We start from the raw sequence: 15,965 nt of genomic DNA, 5'->3' as shown, positions 1-15,965 counted from the left end.
TTGGAGAACTGTATTTGTGAAGAGAATATTCAATTGAATATGTCTGCTGTGGAGATGGATCGATCCAAGCAATATTTCTACAGGCAATTTAATTTTCCGGGTGTCATTGGTTGTGTAGATGGCACTCACGTGAAATAAAGCCAGCAGTGGACGAGTCCCTCTTTTTCAATAGAAAGGGATATTTCAGCGTTAATGTTATGATAGTATGTTATAAAATATTACAATATTTGGCTAGAAATCATGAAATTTCTTACAGGTTTGCAATTACAATATGGAAATAATAGCAGTAGATGCAAGTCACCCTGGTGCGTGCCATGATTCTTTCATTTGGAATCAAAGTGACGTGAGACAATTCTACATCAATAATCGTACCGAAAATTCTTGGATTTTGGCGGACTCTGGCTATGCCCTGGAAAGTTTTATGTTGACACCATACAGGAACCCACAACACGGATCCATGGAACATGTATACAATAAAAAGCATGCTACAGCCCGTAATATGGTTGAGCGTACTATAGGGTTATTGAAAAGTCGGTTTCGTTGCTTGCAAGGAACTCTGCACTATGACCCACAGTTTGTTGCGCAGATTATCAATGTTTGTTCTGCGCTACACAACATTTGCCGCAAGCGTAACGTTCCAAGCAACGAAGATGATAGAAATCACGAAATTCCAGAGAGAAATGCTGAAACCGAAGAGGAGCATGAACCAATTGAGCAGGTCATTATAGATGGAGCAGAGGTGAGGAATGAGGTCGCTCGCACTTTCCTTGCGGAAACCTCATTCTCAGAGTCTTGAGTTTTCTCTTCCTATTTTCTCCACCTTCCTCCTCTCACTTTTCATCACACACTCCTTAGTCTTCTGCTTCTGACATTCCTAACTCCTCTTCCTTTTCCTCTGATATTCCCACCCCCCCCCCCCCCATAATTTTCCACCACTCTGTAAAAAAATTCTCATATTTATTAGTTTTGGTAAAATAAATTGATTATATTGATAATGGTGATTTATAACTTTTATTCCAATAACTACGTATTATTATTAATGGCTCCTCTTGAAACAAGAACGTCCCTGAAATATATACATGTGTTTTTACAGGTACACTGCTGGTCAAATTAAAGTGTTAAATTGACAATCGTTTTATTCGTGTCTTTAATAATTTGTTCAAATAAAAGAAAAATTTTGCTTGTGATTTGATTCTCCATTCAATTCAAAGATGCTTCTGATTCGTGATTCGAATCTCTATCCAAACCAAAGTCTGCGTATAGGCAACTTCCTGCAATTTTCTTCAGCTTTGGCTTCAGTAAAATTATGTTTCCTAATTTTCTATTCAAATATATGCAAATATATACCCAATTTCATAATTATAAGGTCACTCATATTAAAATGTTCTTATTTTGTTTATCATTTCGTTTAAATTTAAATTTTTGTATAAATTAATTCCAAGTTAGGAGCCTTGCAAATATACGCCTTAAATAAAAAATTTTAAATAAGTTGAAAAAAGTTTTGAAAAACGTTGACATTTTTTTGAAATACTTCAAATCAAAAAACCGAAACTCCATCAAATTCTAGATTCTAGGGATATAACTCCTAAGTCTGCGAAAATCTATTTTAATTTTTAGAAATTTTTTTCTTTAAAAGAATATTTAAAAAGTTTAGGACGCAGATTTGAACGGCTCCTAACTGGCAATTAATTTAATTGGAACATGTCTACGTGAGTGACCTTATGATTATGAAATGGGGTATATGTATATTACACAAACAGTAAATTAAAAGTTAACACTTTATGCAAAATTTGCAAAAACTTTACAAAATTTTTTTTTATAGACTCAAGATTAGTACTACAAACGTAAAAGTTTTTCCGAAAATTATTTCAATTTTTGTGTAATTTGTAAACTAATATTTACAAATTTTTTAACACTCGCTAACATATACATTTATAAAAAAATTATTAAAATAATTTTACTGAAGCCAAAGTAGGCGAAAATTGCTAAAAAAAAAATACCTGTAATCCATTGACTTCTACAAAATTAATAGTAATAATAAGAATTAATAAATTTTCTGGTTCTTAAATTATTTATGAGGCCTTAACCAAAATTTTGCGGGTGCTGCTTATAAACAACTTGGGAAATAAGGGACACCCTAATGTACATATAGAGATCGATATTCACAGCATTGGTTTAGCATTGCAATTACAAAAATTTTCGTAAAGTTTCCAACTTCAGCATCTCTATTTCCTCCAATATTTCGTTATGTCTTTTTCTCTCCTTTTCCTCCTGCTCTTTAATCTCCAATTCTTTTTTCTTGAATGTTAGCAGTTCATCGAATGCACGGGCAATTCGATCAAATGCAGCATTTTGCTCCATGCACATTTTCTCAAAAGTGTCAATAGATCGCCGACGTGCACGCGATGTATTTCGTGGCTCAATTGTAGCAGCTTTATTTGTGGTTGACTCTGCAATGCTGTTGCTGCTTTCATCAGCAGACTTTTCAGCGCCGTCACCTGGGACTTCCCGGTTGCTGCTTGTAGTTGGAGCTTGTGAGGGTCCATAGCGTCTGACGCCATCCATACCATTCACGGATTTATATAGGCTACAGAGCACCGCAATCGCTTCTTCAGTCGGTGAAATAGGCTGCTGGGAATATGGTCCACCACCAGATGAATTCACTTCGCGCCGGTTATCTGACAACTTTTTCTTTATAGTGGACTTCCAATCGACCCAAGACTGTAAAAAGAGTTGAAATAAAACCAAAAGAAAACAAAGAGTAACTGTGAATGTCCACACCAGAAAAGCACAATTCACTTATTTATAATTTTAAGTAAATTGAAAAAAGTTTTTTTGAATGAACTGAGCATAGTAGTAGCAGCGGGCGCCAGGGAAAGGGATGTGCATTTAAAAGTCAATTTTAAACATTTTTGGAATCGTGTATTTTTGGTGTGGACCTCCACAATTCTTTACTACAATAAGCGAATTGCAATCGAGATTTGGATTATTCTCTGCGACAGTACGCAACTGCTAAAACACGTTCAAAAATGCCGGGGGAGTTATACAAAAAATACGCGGTTTGACCTTATCAATAATCCGAAGGCGATTTTTTATTTCTGTCGAGATATTTGTAATCAAAGTTCAACACTCACTAATTTTTATTGGTTGTTGTAGTCACACATTTATAGTGTTCCGAAAAGTGCAGAAAGCTGGGTAATAGTGCAGTTTACGGTACCCACCGAAATTTTGGCCAAAAGTGCCAAGTGAAGGTATCAGAAGACGCGTATTCACGTCTACATCAAGAATCCGAAAGCGGAAGTTAACTTTTTTTACCCGTTCAAAAGATATTAACGAAAAACCGAAAAAAGACCCCAGGTCCCTCCGAAACCGGGGGTGGGATCAATAGTATTTTTGCGCAGAACACCTTTCTGCGTTGGCGGCTTTCGGCCGCGCTTATAAAAAATAACCCTGGGCTACGCCATGCCAAGTCCGGGTGTGTGGTATAACCGTGGCTACCGCCACGGTGATGCACAATTTTTTTTGTGGGTATAACCACAACAATAACCACATTAAAATCGCCAACTTCAACTGCAAATATCTCCCTACAGAGATAAAATTTTTCTTTTCCGCCTTCGGATTATTGTTCTCGAGATTAATACGCGTCTTTTGACACCTCACTTGATATTTTGGCCCAACTTTAGGGTGGGTACTGTAAACTGCACTACTACCGAAAGCTGTTCTGCAAAGTAATACTGAATATCGCGTAGCCGGTGATGGATCGGTTAAGGGTTATTTTTTTTTAAATCGTGGCCGAATGCAGCCAACTCAGAAAGGTGCCAATAAATGTTCACCGAAACAAAAATATGTACTTCCAATTATTGATACGGTCAAAACGCGTCTTTCCATCCCTTTTCCCAAATTTTTTGCTGAGTCTTAGCCGTTGGGAGCTAAAGTAAAGAATAACCAAACAAACTTCCTTACCTTTTTCCAACCAGCCAAATCTTTGCACGGAGGACCAACAGCATTCAGGGACTTTGTTAGTTCACCCCATTTTGCTTCTACATCCACTCTGTCCCCTTTAGTGAAACCTTTAGCAATGGCTTCGTTGCCTTGCATAAAGGATAAGAGGATTTCTTCCTGCTTTGGGTTTCGCTTCTTTCCCCTGAAATATATGAACATACATATATATATCCATATTTGGAACAAACTAAAGCAAAGTAAAACTGCCAAATGAATACTTACATTACAAAATCTCTTGTTTTTCCCAATTATTTGTAAGATATTTATGTTTATCACACTTCGTATGATACACAATGCAATAGATATCAGCTGATCGAAGTAAATAAGGGTTGCCATTAGTCGTACTTTTTATAGTGACAAATTCATTGGACGAAAATATTTTCGAAAATTGTATTACTTTGATGTATTTTAGCAATTACTTTATAATAATTATAAATAATAACAATTATTATTATAATTCCTCATATAATGCCAATAGAATAACAAACATAGGACCAAAAATAAAAGTGCTTAGATTTTATGTTCTTCGAATATGGCACTCGAATATTTTTCCTCTACACATGGCAATAATGAGTTTTTCGAATAATACTGCGCATGCGCTGGATCGGAATTCAGAACAGGTCGAGTTCATTTCGATCAGCATCGATTTCTTTGCCTAATAGATTTCTTGATAGAAGTTTTTAAAGAAAGATTTATTATGCATATTTAACTCAAATTTAAACAAAAAACTACACATAACTCTTCCAAATAAAACGAAGAATTAAAAAAAAATTATTTGAAAGACAAATATCGCAACATTTGTGTTTAATCTGCCAATTAATTTTCATTCCGACTGCTCAGAGGCAATACTTTTCAAAACGATAATTTTTGGTCGGAATCGAAATTGAGAACACCAATCCATTTCGATTCCGAATAAGTTGATCGGAATCGGAATCCAGAACAGGCCTGATTATCAAATTGTTTTTATTTGGAAAAAGCTAGCGTATTAGGGAAAACAGATTCAAGACGACAACGACGGTGCGGCATCTGTCAAATTATTTTTACACATGTTCTTATGGGGAGGAATTTTTTGGGTACGACACGACAAAGCGGCAATTAATCATGAATGCCGCTGTCGCTAGATTAGATCTATTTCTATTTTGACAGGCGACGGTCGTGGCGTCCTTTTTTCTTTTTGTGAATAAAAATCAAAATAAATGCAAATAGCCTTGAATATGTGTTGAAATTGATTTGTTATAAACTTTTTTAACACATGCAATACTTTTTTCTAAATTTTTTGTTGTTGTTTGAGCTAATGCAGAACTGTCGTTGTCGCTTTCATTATAATCAGTCGTCGGTGCTTGGCGGCAATTATCGTCAAGCTTCAGTTTTTCGCCGTTGTCGTTCGCAGTCGTCGTTTTGAATGTAGCCGGGCTATATTTCTGTATAAAGCTGCACTGCGTTGCGTTGTTGTTCTAATACAGAAGGTGGCGCCACTGACGGATGAACATTTAACATGAAAATTTAATAACAATGTGATCCATATGGAACAATTTGTTGTTTCGAAAGAGCATTTGCGTGGTATTTGGTGGTATTTGGCTTTCAAAGAGTTCTTTTGCCAGTAAAATTGCCTTTTTTTGTCTTTTCCCATAGAAAATCGAGTCCTACCGGGAGGGTTTGAACCCGCACCCCCCCCCCCCCCCCCCTCAAAATCCGCCACTGTATCCAAGTATCGCAAATCAATGTACTCACTATATGGGGATGAAATCATGAAATCTTCAGAAAAACAACTACCCACATATTTAGGTTTCAATTTAAGGTATATGGCATCGAAGCCCATGGGAGGGATCCATTCCCTAAAATCCCTCCCATCTACACCACTGATACTGCTCGTAAAATTATATTCTAAATATTAGTACACTTTATTTAGAATATAATATATAAAACCCAAATCGTAAAAAATTGTTTATAGAACACCTCATTTCAAATAAAAAGAATTTGATCGAATGTTAACCGTTGAACCTGAACCAACTTGTTTCCAAAGTAATTCGGCACGGTTTAGAGTTTTCGTAATGAGCTTATATTTTTTTATTGACTATATTGGATTAAGGAGAACCGATCTGAAGGGTATGCGTTACAAAAAAAAGACTTCTAAAAATAAGGGACACCCTAATATATACCACCGATCTCTATGACTTTTTCAGACAACAATATATGCTATATACGTAAGCATTTTGTGAAATTTGAAGCTTCTAGCTGTTAAAACGGGGACAGAAATTGCGCAAAGTGTCTTATCTGAACAATCGGTTGTATGAGATATATACTATGTATACCACCGATCTCAATGATTTTTTCAGACATCAATATATGCTATACACGTAAGCATTTGGTGAAATTTGAAGCTTCTAGCTGTTAAAATGGGGCCGAAATCGCAAAAAAAATATATATATACTATATATACCATCATATATATATTATATATATCACCGATCTCTATGATTTTTTGACACAACAATACATACTATATACGTAAGCATTTTGTGAAATTTGAAGCTTCTAGCTGTTAAAACGGGGACAGAAATTGCGCAAAGTGTCTTATCTGAACAATCGGTTGTATGAGATATATACTATATATACAACCGATCTCTATGATTTTTTCAGACAACAATATATGCTATATACGTAAGCAATCGGTGAAATTTGAAGCTTATAGCTGTTAAAATGGGGTAGAAATTGCTAAAAGTTTCTTATCTGAACAATCGGTTGTATGAGATATATACTATATATACAACCGATCTCTATGATTTTTTCAGACAACAATATGTGCTATATACGTAAGTATTCTGTGAAATTTGAAGCTTCTAGCTGTTAAAATGGGGCTAAAATTGCGAATATATACTATATATATATACTATATATACCACCATATATATACTATATATACCACCGATCTGAATGATTTTTTCAGACAACAAGATATGCTATATACGTAAGCATTCGTCGAAATTTTCACTTTTATAACGATATTCCGAAAAGGCGTCCACCTATAGAACTAAGGCCCACTCCCTTTTAAAACACTTATTAACACCTTTCGTTTGATACCCATATTGTACAAACGCTATCTAGAGTCAACCCTGGTCCACTTTTATAACGATATTCCGAAAAGGCGTCCATCTATAGAACTATGGCCCACTTCCTCATAAAATACTCTTTAATACCTTCCATTTGATACACATGTCATACAAACACATTCCAGGGTTACCCTAGGTTCTTTTTACAACATGGTGATTTTCCCTTACTTTGTCTCCACAGCTCTCAACTGAGTATGTAATGTTCGGTTACACCCGAACTTAGCCTTTCTTACTTGTTTTGGGTAATTTTCTTTTTTAACAACTTTTTACGGTTTGAAAACATGTTCGCATGGGGCCATTTTATTTGAATTCATTGTTCATTATTAATTTTTTGAAAAAAAAAAAAAATATGCAAAGTGAGCATATGAATTTATTATATAACTTTTCTTTTAGTGTTTTCTTTTAATAACTTGGTGAATTGGGTGATGCAAAGTCCATCTTAAGCTGACATCGAAAGCACCCGTTTTTTAAATAACTTTTAAACAGTTAGAAAGAGTTAAATTTCGCAATTAGTTTCTTATAACTAGCAGTGATGCGCATCGGTTGATACAACTTTCGATCATATCCGACCAATTTTCGACATGAACAATAAATGACCTAAACAGTTTTAAACGAGTAGAAAATATAGTAACGCGCCGGACGCCGCCGCCGCCGCGCCGATATTTTTGACATTCGGCGGCGGCGTGCTAAAAACGACAAAAATCGGAGGCGGTGGCGGCGGCGGCGTTAATCGGCGGCGTATATCTCTAATAATTAATTCTATTTAAGATTTTTTGGTACGCTACAAATTATTTTGGAACAATTTTTTAGGATTTTGGTAGAGGCTATTATAGGTAAGTGGCAACAATGGGAAACCATATTTGTATGTATGTGAAACATTTGTGCCTTCGAATTTAGCGGGGATACATAAAGGTTTAGGTCTTTGAAATTTGCATTAGAACACTTAGATAATTGTTCCCAAAGATGGCGCGCTTGTGCACGAAAATTTATTTCGATATTTGTATGAATAGTTCGAATTTACAAAAAATTTTTTTATTAATTATAAACAAATATAATAATATTTGTTAACAAAAATAGGCCTATGCACTGCGGCTGATCAATACGAATCGATTCATATAACTTTTATATGATTTTACGTTTGCTAAGTATGCGAAACAGCCTGTCAATTGATTGTTTGGAAATTTTGTTAGCGTATTAATATATAGATAGTGGGTAATATACTGCCTATGCAATACGGCCGCTATGATGCCGGTTGCCGCTTTGACCTAAAATCAAAAACATTTTTGGGACGTTTTTTTGTTTCGTTTAATATACAATGTGAAACTTTCCGATTCAGTCAAGTTGCTTTTAAATAATTATAAACCAATTTGAAATAAGAGAATATATAATAAAATAAAGTAAGAAATAAAATAAATTAGCATAAAAGGCAATGTAAAAAATGTAATGATATATTTTTGTAACTTTTTTTTTGTTCAGTATAAGACGTATGTTACGTGGCTGACTGTTTGGGTGGCGAGGGGCGGCGGCAAGCAGGTATGCTTGCGGGCCCAGGCTAGCTCGTCGTCTTGGGCGGGGCATTTCACCACCGTCCTCACCCGCAGCCACATGAACCAAAAGTGTTCACACCTGCATATGTATAGGAAAGGAAGGAGAAAGAGCTGAAAAGGATGGAAACATACGTGAGGGGCAGAGTTAAAAGGGGTAAAGATGAAGGCCTGTCCTGTCAGGTGGAGTCTTCCCTCCCTCTGCAGGGCAACTTGCACCGCACCGTGGGCACTGTTCTGACTCCTGTTTACCTTACAGTGCCCTTAAACCTGACTTAAGCCTGTCCGTCCGTCAATACGTCATTTCCCTATCACTCACCCTCACCTAACCTTGCCACGCATAAGCGCAGCACCAACACCAAATATTGTCAACCTAGCCCTGCATAATGAATATATTCATATTTCATCCAAACATAATTCTTATAATTTATTTACAAAGCTCTTGGTTTACAAATTAGCAAATACCACCCTACTACTACTTCAATGATTTCTAAAAAAAAGAGAACTTTAAACTCAAAGTTTAATACAAAATAATGTGACAATGATTTCAAAAGGCTTAGCTACTAGGATCACTTCTAAAGTTTCTATTTACTCAAAAATAAAATTAAAAAAAAAAAAAAAAATGCTTAAATTTAATGCTAAACTTTATTGCTAATTAACATTGCAAATTCAATTCAATCGATTCTGAATTCAATTCAATACAAAATACTTACGACTAATAGACCAAATGTCTGAACTCAAATAGAAAAAATTAAAACTTGTAGGGCCACCCTAATGCAATATTATTAATAGGAGCTAATTCGAAATCCTAAAGATACAAATTCAAACAAAATAAAATAAGAGGGCGAACAAAAAAAAATCAAGTACCCTAATCCCTTACCTACCGCAACCGCTCAAGTAAACATAAGATCAAATATGTACATCGCAAAAGTGGGTCACCTAAGCAAAGGAATTTATATGTTTATGAAAACAAAAGGTATGTATGTAAGTGCAAATGTACGTTTGTGACGTTTTTCATGCATGTACATATGTTCGTTGCAATCTGTTTTTATTTTCTGATTTGTTAATTCCTGTTCTATTTTTGCAAGAGCAGGAATCTGTGCGAACACATGTACATACAACTAAACAAGTGTATTTTGATAAATTTCAATGTTTCACTCAAAACACTCACCAAGTTACTCTTCTCATCCAACGGCGCCGCTGCAGTTGAGTAGCTGAAAAAAGAAAAATTCAAACATACATATGTACCTATGACCACACTCAAAATAGCCACCCTCAAACACTCAACCAAGAGCACTCGCTAGTGATCTTTGGTAATGAGTGCTTTGGTAGTATCAAATCTACCAGCGTGATGATTAAATGCGAAGGTAAAAAAAAAACAATGAATATTCGACAAAAAAAAAATGTCTTTAGTGCTGAAGGCACAAAATCATGTGTAATCTCGGGGTGTGATGTTGCGATTGATGTTGCCAATAGTAATAAAAGTAAGTACAGGAAAAAAAATAACAAAAGATTTTTTTGAGTTGATACTACCAATGGTAGTAGAAACCATGTGCCAAAAAAATTGTGTATATGGTAGAAGATAATGATATGATTATCTACAAAAATTAAACGTCAAACCGAAAAGAAAAAGTAAAAAAGGAGAAAATGAAGAAACGAAAAGAAAAAAAATGATGGAGGCAAACGTGCCACCATTAACTTATAAAATATGTGTGTGAACGTGAAGCTCCGAATTTTATATTTGAACAAAAAATGCTTAGCCCCGGAAATAGAATGCCCTCCTTTTTCCCGTTTCCTATGAACTAGTTATGCCCCTCGTGACAATATTCAGATAATACAGGTAATAGTATGTAAAAAATATATGAAGGCAATAGTATTCATCCGCTATACAGCCGGAACGCTACTCCCTCCGCTGGTGTTTGTTATTATTTATGTTGCCAAAGTACTGAACTAGCTCCAAAATTATTAAAGGTTGCTGCCAACTTTGTTGTGAGTTGTTGAGTTGTGTGTTCCTAAATGATTTTTGTTGTATGTGGTGTCGTGGCTGTTGTTGCTGCTCAACGCCGCCGGTAAAAAATCCTGTCGGTTAGGCCAATTTTATTGTATTTTTGCAGATGTTGTTGTGGTGTGCGCAGGCAAAACACTAAACATAATGTAGTGCTTGTGGATGCGCGGCAATTCTCTTACAAACGTTGTTGTAGTGTTGTTGGGCGGTATGTCGCCAAGTAGAAAATAAATACCGGTTTTGGTTGGTGTTGCCGCCAATAAAGCAAAAATTTTGTAGTTGTTGTTGAGCGTTATGCCGCCAATATAAAAACGCTGTAGAGCGCTACGTCGCCAATATAAAGCAGATGCTATTGTGGTTGCTGCGGCCGTATATTGCCAATAAAAAAGGTGCTGTAGTGGTTGTTGTTGTGGTGTGCGCCACTAAATTAAAACGTAGTGTAGTGCGTGGTCGTTGTTGTTGCCGAGCGGTATGTAGCTAAAATTGACGTGCCCAGTGGTGCTTTCCAAAAGTGGCCTGGTAATATATAAAAAACGTTATTCTTCAAGAATTCCTAGTGTGGAAAACTGGTGATGTTGAATATCTATCTTTGTCTGCATTATTAATATACACACTGACACACATATGTCTGTATGTGGGCGTGTATACATGCATGCAAGTTTGCTCTTGGCTTGCTTGGAAAATTGGCTATATAGAAGCCAGCTTCCCAATGGGCATGCCAAGTTGGAGGAAGACAAAAAAAACCAAGGGCAGTGAAAACCATCAGACTTACCTGGTTTTAGCAGTGGCGATAGCCTTTGTGGTCTAATTTATTTTTGCTGCAACGGTCAGCATCGGGAGCTAGCTGGCAAACCAGATCTGCCTGGTTCTAGCGGTCGCGAGACACTTTTCGCCGCGCACTACACAATTAAAAAGAAGCTACTTGGATACAAAATTTAGTAAACAGGCTATTATTTCGTTTTGAGGCGCGCACTAAAAACTTGGATTATTTAAAGATTTTAACAATTTTTCTTTTTTTTTTTGTTAACCACTTTCCCTTACACTCACTGGCACTGATAAAATAATACTTTGGACCGTTGCCTAACGTTGTGCCCTTTTATAGCCACCGCCGTGGTAAGGAACGTTACCCAGAAACGGAAAATTTTTACCATTACATGCCAAGCTTTCTTTTCGGCTTTCCCGTATTTTCCATCTATACATTCATGCACTTATACATTCATACGCTTACCGCTCCACAAACCGAACACCTATACAGATACATTTGGTTCGTGCCTTGACTGCTCGCACTAATGCCTTCACACGCTTGTAGCCTTGCACACATACACATCCGCATACATAGTCCAGCTCAAAACAAACACATAGGTGCATGGCATTCATCAATGTTGCTAAGTTGTTAGCAGTTTGGTGAAATTTTACTTATTATAACAGCATGATGCCAAGCGCAACATCTTATTTCCGTTGCAACATTGTGTTCACTATAGGTAAAATGTTGTCAATGTTAATGTTATTATGTTAATATCATGTTAATGGCAACATTGTGGCTAATGCACGGACCTGGACACAAAATACCTAAACACATATTCACATATACACGCCGCCACTCATTCCAGCCAGCATGAAGACAGGCTGTCGTTACAGGCTTGTGCCAATCAAGGACCAAAATATTCGAACCGCGAACGGGGAGGAAACCGCCGTGGTAGGGGTCATAAAGTTACCAGTCGAGTGGGATAATACGACTAGGGAATTAGAATTTTTGATAGTTCCTGATCTGCAACAGGAAGTATATTTTGGGATAGATTTTTGGCAGGCTTTCGGTATGAGTGTTGTGAGTAAGGGTGTGAGTGGTAGTGTGAATGGTGCCAGTGTGGCGGAGCTCGTGCCTGCCGAGGGTTACTTGTCTTTTGACACAGTCCAACACGTTTTGACGACGGAACAAAACCATATGTTGGAGCGTGTGAAGACCCAATTCACGTCCTTCGCGGTATTAGGGTTAGGCCAAACAGATAAGGAGAAGAAGTCAAGAGAAAATACTGCTTTTACTGTCCCTGGCCGACCCCTATACCAATTCACGGTTATGCCTTTCGGGTTGTGCAATGCAGCACAACGAATGTGTCGTCTCATGGACAAGGTCATTCCGGCCGCTCTACGTGAATGTGTATTTGTTTACTTAGATGATTTATTAGTGTGTTCTGAAGATTTATCGCCTCATATGTGTTTGTTGGAAAAGGTCGCTCGGTGTCTTCACGAGACTAAGTTAACTATTAATGTAGAAAACAGCAAGTTTTGCTTTAAGGAGGTACGATATTTAGGGTACGTAGTCGGGGATGGTTGTATAAGGACAGATGCCAATAAAGTGGTGGCTGTGAGGGACTTTCCAGTTGCGAAAACCCCGAAGCAACTACGACGGTTCCTGGGTATGTCGGTCTGGTACCGACGTTTCATACAGGACTATGCGACTATTGCAGCCCGCTGCACGACTGCCTCAAGAAAGACAAAATCAAAAAGTTTGCGATGACGGACGAAGCAACCAAATCATTTGAAATTTTAAAGCAGAATGTGGTTTCTGCACCGGTGCTCACACATCCTGACTTTAAGCGTCGTTTTTATATTCAAAGTAATGCATCAACGGACGGAATGGGAGGGGTTTTGTTCCAACTAGACGATGACCAGAACGAAAGACCGATTGCCTACCTTTCGGCAAAATTAAATAAGGCGCAGAAAAATTGCAGCATTACGGAACTTGAATGCTACGCCGCCATCGTGAGTGTCAAGAGATTCCGACCTTACGTGGAGGGAACCCCGTTCACCATCATAACTGATCATGCCAGCCTCAAATGGCTTATGAATCAGAAAGATCTTTCTGGGAGTTTGGCAAGGTAGAGTTTGAAACTCCAGGGTTATGATTTCGATATTCAACATCGAAAAGGAGTGCAAAACGTGGTTCCCGACACACTCTCCCGAATGCACATGGACGAAATACTGACGAACGATAGAGCCATAGACGTGTGTCCCGAGTCACCGTGCTTCGAGTCGGAGGAGTATACGGAGTTGAAGAAAACGGTGACCGAGAACAAATACAAGTTACCGGATTTGTGTTTATCGGACGGTTACGTTTACAAACGGACGCAATTCGACAGGGGGGATGATCTTCTAGCGGACCAGGCCTGGAAGCTCTGGGTGCCGTCGGAATTGCGACCGGGGCTGGTAGAGTCTTCCCACAGCTCACCGTCCGCTGGTCATGGTGGCATTCACAAAACACTATCCCGACTTCGTCAAAAGTATTACTGGCCAGGAATTCCTACAGACGTATACGCACATATAAAAGATTGCGAAATTTGTGAAGTAAATAAAACTCAAAACGTTTTTAAACAACCGATGATGGGTAAACAGAAGCTAACAGAACGACCTTTCCAACGCTTGTTCATTGATTTTATGGGTCCGTACCCACGTTCGAGTGATGGTAATGTGTATGTCTTTGTATGTTTAGATCATTTTTCAATGTTCGTGTTCTTAAAACCAATGAAAAGGGCAACTTCAGCTGAGATAGTCAAGTTTTCGGAAAAGGATGTTTTTCATGTTTTTGGCGCTCCCGAATACGTATATTCGGACAACGAAAAGCAGTTTGTTTCTGAGATGTTCGGTAACTTTTTGGAGAAATATGGCACAAAACATGTAAAAACAGCCTTTTACTCACCTCAGGGTAACGCTGCGGAGAGGGTAAACCGATCTGTCCTACGGATCATTAGATCATTTATAAAAGAGAATCAAAAGAATTGGGACAAATGCATGAGCGATGCTGCATTTGCGCTCCGCAGCGTTACACATGCTGCAATCAACATGTCTCCATATTTTGCCACTTTCGGTATGCCTATGATACAGCATGCTGCATCATACGAGCTATACCGAAGGCTGGCGGTAGTGAAAGATGTTGATTCCGAGATAGGAGCGCAAAGCGATAAAATGCAGATGATAAGAAATAAGATTATGAAAGAGCTGAAGTTGGCCCATGAAAGAAGTAAAAAAGTATATGACACTAGGAGTAGGGATGTTACGTTTAAAATCGGACAAGTGGTATATCGCCGAAACTTTAAGCAGAGTTCCCTAGTCGATAACTACAACGCCAAGCTAGCTCCCAAACAGATAAAATATATAGTCCTAAAGGCTATCGGGAATTCGATGTACGAGCTTGGCGACAGCAGTGGGAAAAAGATCGGCGTATACCACGCTAAAGACATTTTTGCATAATAGTGTAGGGGGAAATGATACTCGCCAGGCCGCGTTGCAAACCTTTTACGCACACGCTCCATAGTGCAGGCACCATCGGTGGTTGCGAGCCTGTAACGACAGCCTGTCTTCATGCTAGCTGGAATGAGTGGCAGGGTGTATATGTGACTATGTGATTAGGTATTTTGTGTCCAGGTCCGTGCCTTAGCCACAATGTTGCCATTAACATGATATTAACATAATAACATTAACATTGACAAAACTGTACCTATAGTGAACACAATGTTGCAACGGAAATAAGATGTTGCGCTTGGCATCATGCTGTTATAATAAGTAAAATTTCACCATGCTGCTAACAACTTAGCAACATTGATGAATGCCATGCACCTATGTGTTTGTTTTGGGCTGGACTATGTTTTTTTTTTTTTTGTTTTACGAGGAGGAAGCATCGAAAGCCTCATAGTCAGTGTGGGACTTTAACCGCACTAAACCTCCTACCGTCTGAGTACCATTTACCCCCCGGTACTACCGTCAAATATTCCGTCGGGAGGTAGGTTGAGCACTAAGCTCTACGTCTGTCGGGGTCACGTTGCTGTACTTAGATAGTGCCGCGGTATGGTTAACGCTGGGACTGACACGCCCTGCTAACTACCTGAATGTGCTTGACGCATACCACTTCTACGAATATTTGCAAGCCTACCTTAAACACTGTGCATATAGTGCTTGTGGCATGCTTGTGCGTTCGACTACTTGTATTGTAGGGTTTTGTTTTTTACATATGTATATATGTGTAAATAAATTATATATGTATAAATTTTATTTTTTTTTCCACAATACGTAACGGGGCTTTCCTCGTTTTTCCACCGGTTGGAGAGGTCTTCTCTCCAATCCGAGTATAAACTCTGATTGCATGTGAGACGTTTACCCTCATACTCGTTGTTTCTACGGTTGGAGAGGCCTTGTCTCCAATCCGTAGGTTTGTCGTTGCGTGTATGTTGACTGCTTTTGGTCGCACGGTTGAAGAGGCCGTGGCTCCAATCCGTGCTTTATTCCTTCACCTGGGGCAGTATTCGAACGGTT

General features: G+C 38.0%; 2 protein-coding genes across 2 annotated transcripts in view; both read right to left on the bottom strand.

Moving 5' to 3' along the window:
- The window catches only part of CaMKI (Calcium/calmodulin-dependent protein kinase I), a 1,042,346-nt gene that overhangs the window by 402,529 nt on the left and 623,852 nt on the right, over window positions 1-15,965 (bottom strand). The gene's annotated exons all lie outside the window — the stretch shown is intronic.
- LOC137234242 (uncharacterized) lies at window positions 957-4,269 on the bottom strand. Its single transcript, XM_067757856.1, has 3 exons — window positions 4,225-4,269; window positions 3,964-4,144; window positions 957-2,721 (listed from the first exon to the last, which is right to left on the bottom strand). Coding segments are annotated over exons 1-3 (717 nt in total). The 5' UTR covers window positions 4,227-4,269; the 3' UTR covers window positions 957-2,187.

Source organism: Eurosta solidaginis, chromosome X (assembly GCF_040869045.1).
Source record: "Eurosta solidaginis isolate ZX-2024a chromosome X, ASM4086904v1, whole genome shotgun sequence".
NCBI lineage: Eukaryota > Metazoa > Arthropoda > Insecta > Diptera > Tephritidae > Eurosta > Eurosta solidaginis.
Note: the sequence above shows the minus strand (reverse complement) of the source record. Positions and strands in the feature narration are given on the sequence as shown.

Excerpts from the sequence above, each read along its gene's own strand:
- LOC137234242 (XM_067757856.1), bottom strand. Across the intron at positions 2,722-3,963 it reads ATTTGGCTGGTTGGAAAAAG|TCTTGGGTCGATTGGAAGTC; the intron begins GTAAGGAAGTTT and ends CTCTTTTTACAG.